General features: G+C 36.1%; 2 protein-coding genes across 3 annotated transcripts in view; one reads left to right on the forward strand and one right to left on the reverse strand.

The window, feature by feature from the left end:
- Positions 1–1,864, reverse strand: part of LOC108746939 (monocarboxylate transporter 12) — a 5,670-nt gene extending 3,806 nt beyond the window's left edge. Inside the window, exons 1-2 of the mRNA XM_018484076.1 lie at positions 1,005–1,864; positions 53–318 (exon numbers count right to left, since the gene is read on the reverse strand). Of these exons, the coding sequence (XP_018339578.1) occupies positions 53–318; positions 1,005–1,408 (670 nt within the window). The 5' untranslated portion in view covers positions 1,409–1,864. The remainder of the gene's footprint in view (positions 1–52; positions 319–1,004) is intronic.
- Positions 1,865–3,521: 1,657 nt separating this feature from the next.
- The window catches only part of LOC108746738 (glutamate [NMDA] receptor subunit 1), a 7,332-nt gene continuing 1,556 nt past the window's right edge, over positions 3,522–9,297 (forward strand). The window contains exons 1-14 of one of the 2 annotated variants that reach the window (XM_018483673.1): positions 3,522–3,666; positions 4,556–4,743; positions 4,942–5,193; positions 5,486–5,680; positions 5,921–6,021; positions 6,258–6,431; positions 6,693–6,806; positions 6,920–7,082; positions 7,178–7,388; positions 7,780–7,914; positions 8,146–8,303; positions 8,384–8,618; positions 8,829–8,977; positions 9,065–9,222. In XM_018483673.1, the coding sequence (XP_018339175.1) occupies positions 4,567–4,743; positions 4,942–5,193; positions 5,486–5,680; positions 5,921–6,021; positions 6,258–6,431; positions 6,693–6,806; positions 6,920–7,082; positions 7,178–7,388; positions 7,780–7,914; positions 8,146–8,303; positions 8,384–8,618; positions 8,829–8,977; positions 9,065–9,222 (2,222 nt within the window). In that variant the 5' untranslated portion in view covers positions 3,522–3,666; positions 4,556–4,566. The remainder of the gene's footprint in view (positions 3,667–4,555; positions 4,744–4,941; positions 5,194–5,485; positions 5,681–5,920; positions 6,022–6,257; positions 6,432–6,692; positions 6,807–6,919; positions 7,083–7,177; positions 7,389–7,779; positions 7,915–8,145; positions 8,304–8,383; positions 8,619–8,828; positions 8,978–9,064; positions 9,223–9,297) is intronic. The other variant, XM_018483674.1, reaches the window with a different exon arrangement.

The raw sequence follows: 9,297 nt of genomic DNA on the forward strand, positions 1-9,297 counted from the left end.
GAAACTAACGGTCGCGGAGGCAGAGAAGCCTGAAACGATGACCACCACTTACCAAGCGCTAAACATAGGCACGTCAGAATCGCTGGTATCCAAGACGCGACCGCGGCCGATGAGTCCTTGAAGGTCTCCATCACCTCAACATACAGCACACCGTAGGACTTGACCAATCCGGCCACCCAGAACTGCACGAAAAAGGCGCCGAATACCACCACCCAACCGTAACCACCGTCCAAAGGGACGTACGTGGTGTTCCGTGGTTTCTTGGTCTCGTTTCTTTGCCGGGATTTCCTTCCTTTCGGAGCTGCGTATCTCACGGATCTGGATTAGCATTTAGCTGTTATTACATAAGCGAATGATTGCGCGTAGATTTGGAAAATGCAAAAAACTACCCTCGGCTATGCCACGATCATACGATAAATCTCATCGAATGCGAGACAATTTCTATTTTTTTTTTTTTTTTTTTTTTTTTTTTTTTTAATCTTAACGTATTTGGAAACTATTGAGAAAAGTTGAAAGGTTATAATAACAATTTACAAAACAGAAACAATCTGTAATGTAAATTTTCACTCGTGAGAGAAATCGTGCCTATAACGTAAGACAAATGGATTAGCATAATTTAACATGCACGAACTGAAGTTAAACGTATGTTTATCTATTATTTACATCTTCATATTTCTTAAAGAATATAAAATTTATATATATATATAATTATAAGATTTAACTACATTTATTACATTTTTTATATATCTATAATTTTTATTACACATTTCCGTTTCCTAAAAAAATCATTCGAAAATCGTTAACGGAACCGATACGTTTCGCATGCAACAGCTCATTACTGCGATGAACAGCGCGCTGAACAAAAGAAAAAAAAAAAAAAAAAAAGGAATCGAACGCGTATAAATTTATCGCATAAGCAAGCATGTACATAATCGGCGTTCGTTTGCCGATACCAGCCGATACCTGGATAACACACCCCCGACAATATTCACTCCAACACCGACCTGAGCTCCCTAGATTTGGCGATGAGCGGCCGGGCAGTGAGGCTGGATATCGTCAGCAGGTTGTCGTTGTCCTCGTCCTCGACGACAGTGCCTTCGGGGCTCTGCAGGTGCGGCGGTACGATTGGCGTCGACGTCGCCGTCGCCTGCACCGCCAAGGATGCCGGCCGCTTCGGTGATGGCACCCCGCTGGCGACGCCACTCAAATCGTACACCGGCGCCGAATGGATGGAGAACAGCGAGCCCAGCTGAGTCGCCGGCTGATCATTCATATTCTCGTCGATGAGATTGTTGCCGGTGACGGCCATCTCCTGGGACGCTGTCGTGGGGACGCTGACGTCGACGTCGGCCAACAGGCTCGACGCCCGACATGCGTCCTGAAAGCTCCATTCCCGTGGTAGCGACATGTTTCCTCGGCGGCTTCCTCGGCGGAACCGGGGGGACCGTAATACATTGGATTATATTGCTTGGTTGGTCGCCCGTGATTTAGTCGATCGGTCTCTCTGGTCTTTCGTCCAGCAGCTCCTCGAGCTCTTCCTTCGCTCTTTGTCACCGCCTGGTGTTCACCCTCGCCTGCTTCTCCAACGACTGGAGAACTGGATAATTCTCTGTCTCTACCTGGACACAATCTCTACCTGTATAGGGACGCTGTTATGATCATACAACCCTTGTGCCTTTCCTTCTCTTTGATTATACCGAAAGCTCCTCGGTGAGGAGGGCTTCGGTGTCTCTTGATTTAATTTTCAAAGGCAACCCCGACAAAACTACTTGAACTGGAGATATAGAAATGTCAACGATCGATGATCAGCGTTTTCTTGTCTAGCTGCCAAAGCACTTCTCCCGACTTTGTAATGTAGACTGAGACTTACTGAGACTCTTTCAGTGAACACGAGTGGGGTGCGCACGCAGACTGGTGGAGGGTTGCTACTAACTGGAAATTTACAGTGGGATCGATACGTCGGTGACGCTGACGCGCAAAGGCATCTTCACGGAAATCGCGACCCACGTGCAAACAAACTGACAGGGGAAAAACCACGAGTGTGACCACCGTCAGACAAGTCATCATTTTTGAACGGGCGAAACTGGGTTACATGAATATGGAACTATACGAAGTTTTTTGATGAGAGAGAGATTGACGAGTAGCTACGCATTTGAAGTACTTTGTATAAAAAAACGTTGACAGTCGAAATGTTGGGTAAAATTTAATTGTTCTGAAAAAATGAAATTTATTTAAAAAAATATATTGAAATAAAATAATTTACACTGTACTTGATATACATTGCAAAAAAAAAAAGAGAGAAATTTTCTAATAAGAGAAAAAAATCTAAATTGTTACGCTCCAAATAGTTTTCATATATAGTTTTGACGTCTGAATGAAATTTGAGAAAATCGAAATTGCTTAGATTATCGAAATTGATCCTACATTTATATAATAACAATATATTCCACGTCTAGAATATATATATTTCCAGAAATTCCAAATTTTATAATAAAAGAAGGAATAGCAAGTTAGTATTCTTTAGATCTTGTATTAAATAAAATATATAATCGGATCATCGTTTGGAAAAAAAATACTTGTGTTTTAATGAGCAAAGGTATTTTGAAACACAACGTTTCGTAATATAGTCGAATAAACAACTTACTTTTCATAGAGATACAATAAACAGATTTCATATTTATTCATATAGAGATATAATAAGTTGTAAAGTCGAAAATCACGGTTGTCAACTCAACTATAATTGATAAAATTTACATATTGCCGTCAAACATATCATTTACTATTTCAACGCAAGCCTGGAAATTTATTCGACTTAAAGTAAATTACTAATCGCTCACAAAATGTTGCGTCCAAAATCTCATTAGAAAGCGCTTCGCATTGCGGTTTAAGCTGATTGTCTCTTAAACGTCGGCCTTCGCTTGTCATTACGTCATCTTGCGTGCACTGTTCGCCCTCGATTGTCGTAATTATCTGGTAACAGCAATTGTGGAAGAAGTTTGCGCAGAGATAATCATTTCGCGAAATGCTACATCCAAATATAATTTAATTATACAAGTAAACAAGCAATATTAAGAATCTTTAAAATTAAGTAAATAAGATTTTTAAAAACGATTTATTAGTGATGTATCATTAATTGTATACTATTATTTAACTTAATATCATTAAGTATTGTTTAATAACTTTGTCGAAAAATAGATCTATTTGTCTCATTAATTTATCTCCCACTAATATAATATCAAAGTTGTTTATAGATAAACTTGATACATTAAGTAAGTAACTTTTAAGAAAATCATAACAATGAAAGCAACCGTACTGATATTAAATGTAGAAACAGATAGGTATAGGCGACTGTTTCGATTAGCATTATTTGAATTTGGCGATTTCTTGATCGAACCTCGTGGCGGGGGTAACTTCTACGCGCAGCATCCGACTGGATCAATGACAAATCTCCCAACTCACTACATCCCTTGCGCTCGCGCTCTATCTCGAGGTTCGGCATTAGCGCTTGGGCTGTTCCAAGGTGCGCTTCCCTCGGGCGTGGACTGATTTTGACATGTAATAAATAGTAGTAGGTTCCGAGTGGATCCTTGGAGATCCGTCTCGCTCCAGAGAATCGGACAAGATATCTAAGATAAGGTGCATATAATAAAGCATCAGAAATCATACGTGAGTAAGCTGCTTGAATTTCCTTTTAAAATTCGTGAATCACACACGATTAAAACCCAGTAAGATAATTTCGATAACAACAGCAATTATTATTTTTAAATATGTATTTATATAAATGCTCCAAATACAAACGTATAAGTTAAATTATATTAATTATAAAACACTAGTAACAACCTTCAATACATATAAGTATGTATTGAAGACGACTAAAACACGTAGAGAAATACGAGTTAAAACAATGTTTTGTTTGACGTTGCGAAAATACGAAGAACTTTCATCATGAAAATGGGCGGAGGCTGTTTCTAGGAAAGGATACAAATTCAATGACCCACAATTACTCTTTTAATCTTTAGCAATAATAAGGTTCAACAATAACAATACTATACTTTTGTAAAAATAATCTTCCTGCACAAGCTTACTTTTCATATAGCGGAATCTGATGTCTGTTATTGAAAATATCTAAGATTATAAAATTATAATAAATAATATTACAATTTACGATAGTGAAAGAATACAAATTCTTAAATATTTTATATAATTTAGGCATATATTAAAATATTAAACATTTAATATTTAATTTTTTAATATTTTTTTTTATTAAACTAAAAATATATATCAAAAACGATAAAACAATTCATACTTTACTAATTAATTACATTTCGTTTAATTATTGATTGCATTATATATTGTTTATTATAACAATCTTAATTTTAATAAAAAAAATTTAATAGAAATTTTAACACATTAAGGATATTAAGATATTAAGTTAAAAAATATGTTATACATGTATAAATTATTTCACCTTATTTAATTCATGACTGAAATCTCAATATCAATTGTCAAAAATTGATAATTTATTGATTTAACGTAAAGATTTGTTTAAGAATAGGTAGCTACACGATGGCGAAATTACGTATGAAGACTGTGCTGTCACTCATCTTCATTATCTTGCACAATGCTCCACGATTAGGACTCGTCCTCGCCAAGACAATGAACTATAACAATCCAAGATTCTTCAAGATAGGCGGTGTTCTCTCTAATGTTGACAGTAAAGAGCACTTTGAAAAAACAATTGATGTAAGATTGATAATGATAATTTTGTAATAACAGCGTGTAATAATATATAACTTACAATATATTGTATATATGTAACTTGACTTATAATAATTGTTAAATGTATCCTAAAGAGAATTCTGAGCGTTATAATATACTTGTACAATATATCTAGTGTATATTCAATATGACTATGCATACATATATATACCTCAATTTCAGCATCTCAATTTCGATTTCCAATACGTCAATAAAGGGGTGACATACAAGCACACAGTAATCGAAATGGACTCGAACCCTATCAGAACCGCATTGAGCGTCTGCCGATCTTTGATAGCCGAACAGGTGTATGCAGTAGTGGTGTCGCATCCGCTCACAGGCGATTTATCACCGGCAGCGGTTTCTTATACAAGCGGTTTTTATCACATACCCGTGATTGGCATATCATCCAGAGACTCCGCCTTTTCGGATAAAGTATGTATAAAATAAAATAAATAACTCGCCCAATTTAATAATAGATACAGAAATTAAAGCAAATCAACGCGTAAAACTAAACCGAAAGTATATTATTTCTTTTTGTAGAAATTTCATATATAAGCTCACAACGTATTTTTAAGAAAATTCATTTGAAAATTAATACATTACTAAACACAAGCTTTTTATATTACAGTAAAAAAAAAAAACAAATTAAATAAAAAACAATCTATATTGTATGGTTATATGTGATTGATGATGCCGCGGTAACTGAACGGTAACATCTTTCCAGAATATTCATGTCTCATTTTTGCGTACTGTACCGCCGTATTCTCATCAAGCGGATGTCTGGGTAGAACTGCTGAAGCACTTTAACTACATGAAGATTATCTTCATCCATAGTTCGGATACGGATGGTCGTGCGCTCCTTGGACGTTTCCAAACGACGTCGCAGAATTTAGAAGATGACGTAGAAATCAAAGTACAGGCACGTTGTACAATAATTTAGACCTTTTATGGCAATAATATTATTATGTTAATATTATATTAATATTAACATAATAATATTATTCTATTATTTAACTATTATTTAACTGTGTTATAATTTATAAATCCTATACTTTAGTACTTTATACTAATAGTTATGTAATTTCCTCAATAATTGCTATTACTTACATCATTTAGATTAAAAAGAAGAATTTTCTGCTACCAAATATCATTATTTCAGGTCGAATCAGTTATCGAATTCGAACCGGGATTACACAATTTCGAGGAGCAATTGAGGGAAATGAAAAGCGCACAAGCGAGAGTCTGTCTCATGTATGCTTCGTGAGTATTCGTCATTTACGGATTTCAAAAATTATGGCGAAATAAAATAGGAAATGTAAAATACGAATTCTATTCTAAAATAATAAATATTCTAATATAAAAAAAAACAATGATCTATAACCATACAATATATATAAGTGATAACATTATCTTACAATTTTTACGATTATTTAACATCGGTCTTATCGTGAACTTCAATTGCGAAACTTCAATAAACTTCTTTGAATACGTGACAGGAAGAAGGATGCTGAAGTGATTTTCAACGACGCATCTAATCTAAACATGACCGGCGCCGGATATGTGTGGATCGTCACCGAACAGGCATTAGACGCGCCAAACGCGCCAGATGGCTTGCTGGGGTTGAAGCTGATCAATGCTACCCAGGAAAAGTCACATATATCCGACAGCTTGTTAGTATATGCTTTAAACTACCATTACATTTACCAGGTTTCCACTGCATTGCACATCTGCCTTTACTTAGAATTGATATTTTTTAAGCTTATTTAGATGTTATACATCTCGAATAATTAAATATAATTAATAATAAGAAAATAATAACACAATAAGAGTTCTTTTGCAAGCTAGAGTGGGTCTTATGTACTTCAAAGAAATTTGAAATAGCTCCTTAAAAATTTGTCTTTCCTACATTTGTTTCTCTGCGTGCTGTTTAGATATGTCCTCGTATCCGCATTGCGAGCGATGAATCAGACGGAGAAGATCACCGAGGCACCGAAGGACTGCAGCGATTCCGGCTCCATATGGGAAACCGGCAAGAGTCTTTTCCAGTACGATCGTCTCTTGTATCTAATTCTCTAATTCGAAACTTTTTTTCTACCAATCCTGGTAGCAATAAAAGTTCTATCACGTCGCTCTTATCATTTGTTATTTATCTTTTCAGGTATATTCGCAAGCAAGTATTACCGCATGGTTCGACGGGTCGAGTGGCATTCGATGATAACGGGGATCGCATATTCGCCGAGTATGACATAGTCAACATCCAATACACAGGTCTAGACAACAACAGGACGCAGATGTCCGTCGGCCAGTATTTTTATCCCGCTGTGAGTAGACAATTCAACAAGCATCCTGTATAAACTGGCACATCCTTGTGTTAGTCACGTAGTTCAAGCGTAATGATTCTTTGTTACTTGAATAGAATGGTACCAAGATGAAGCTGCGAGTGAACGAATCCAACATTATATGGCCGGGTCGTTTGAAGATCAAACCCGAAGGTTTCATGATACCCACGCATTTGAAGGTGCTGACAATCGAGGAAAAGCCATTCGTTTATGTTCGCGAATTACCTGACAATGAGGCCGAGTGTCTACATGAGGAGATCGCGTGTCCGCACTTCAACCTGACAGACGGTGCGTTGCTAGTTAACAGAATAGTGAAGACTTGTTTTTAACCAAATTATTAATTTTAATTTATAATTACTAATAATATTTGTCATCTTGTTATAGCTTGGATAGAGCTATTAATCTTTTTTTCCCTATTAACACATAAAAAAAGAATTAAAATTATTTACAAGTGATTCTGTTGATTGAATCAGCCATTAGTTAATGTATTCGAGGTTTGATCCAAGTTGTGTGTCTTGAGAATTTTTAGTTCAATTTATCTGATTTTATTAATTTCTTCTCTATAAACATTACGTCTACTCAAACAATATGTTAACGTTTCTATTGCGTCAAATCAATAGTATTCAAAATAACTTAGAAAATATAGTAGAACGCAAGTAATGTTTTTTCTTTTCAACAGATAATCAAATGTTTTGCTGCAAAGGATACTGCGTGGATTTACTAAAGGAATTGTCGAAAACGATTAACTTCACGTTCAGTTTAGCTCTATCGCCGGATGGTCAGTTTGGCAGCTACGTGATTAAAAATACTTCGGGTAAGTAACAGAATTATAGAATTTTACATAAATATAAGATATTAAATTTTTAAAGAAAGGATTTGTTAACGTTTTGTAAGCGCTGCTGTGCTACTTGGGGATAAGTGTTTAAAGAATTCATTTGGATTTTATCTAGTTTCTAAATGAATTTTTTAGACATCAAGGGATTAATAATTTAAATTTCTATTGTGTTTTTTCTTGTTCTTTTCTCGCGTTTCGATACATCAAAAGTCGGAGGAAAAAAAGAATGGACAGGTCTTATTGGCGAGATAGTCAACGAACGAGCGGACATGATCGTCGCACCATTAACAATCAATCCAGAGCGCGCCGAGTTTATCGAATTCAGTAAGCCCTTCAAGTATCAAGGCATCACTATCCTTGAGAAAAAGGTATTCTTTTTAATTCTATACAAAATAAAAACGTCATACATTTTATGCAAAAATAAATATGTATATTTTTCTAAATTTAGCCTTCAAGATCATCCACTCTAGTCTCTTTCTTACAACCGTTCAGCAATACCCTTTGGATCCTCGTAATGGTATCGGTGCACGTAGTGGCGTTAGTTTTGTATCTGCTCGATCGATTTTCACCCTTCGGCAGATTCAAACTAGCCAACACTGACGGCACCGAGGAAGATGCCCTCAATCTATCCAGTGCTATCTGGTTCGCTTGGGGTGTATTATTGAATAGCGGTATAGGAGAGGGTAAGGTATTATTCTTTCATCCCTTTTTCGTTCATTTCATAATCAGATGTCGCATATGGAGGCAGAAACACTAGAAAAGAAAAAATAATTACAAATTTAAAGTCGAAGAAATCTTCAAACTAGAGCTCTCGAATATACTTAGATCGTCTTCCACGTGGCCATTTAATTGTTAATCAAATGTTTTGTTGTTATTTATTATATATTTTGTAGGTACTCCACGAAGTTTTTCCGCGCGTGTGCTGGGAATGGTGTGGGCCGGATTCGCTATGATCATCGTCGCATCGTACACCGCTAATTTGGCGGCGTTCCTCGTTTTGGAGCGACCAAAAACTAAGCTCACCGGCATCAACGACGCTCGAGTAAGGATTAAAACTATGTTTCTTACCGAGAATCAATGTATCTGGTATGTAATCCGATATAAACACTTGCGATGTTCATTTGTAAAGCTCAGGAATACGATGGAGAATTTGACGTGTGCAACAGTGAAGGGATCCGCTGTGGACATGTACTTCAGACGCCAAGTAGAATTGTCTAATATGTATCGTACAATGGAGGCGAATAACTATGACACTGCCGAAGACGCGATTCGCGACATTAAAATTGGGTAAGCATTTCGATTTTTGGGACCTTTGCTTAAGTTAAAAGTCTTAGATTATTAAATTATTATAATATAAATATA

Source organism: Trachymyrmex septentrionalis, unplaced genomic scaffold, assembly GCF_001594115.1.
Source record: "Trachymyrmex septentrionalis isolate Tsep2-gDNA-1 unplaced genomic scaffold, Tsep1.0 scaffold19, whole genome shotgun sequence".
NCBI classification, from domain to species: Eukaryota; Metazoa; Arthropoda; class Insecta; order Hymenoptera; family Formicidae; genus Trachymyrmex; species Trachymyrmex septentrionalis.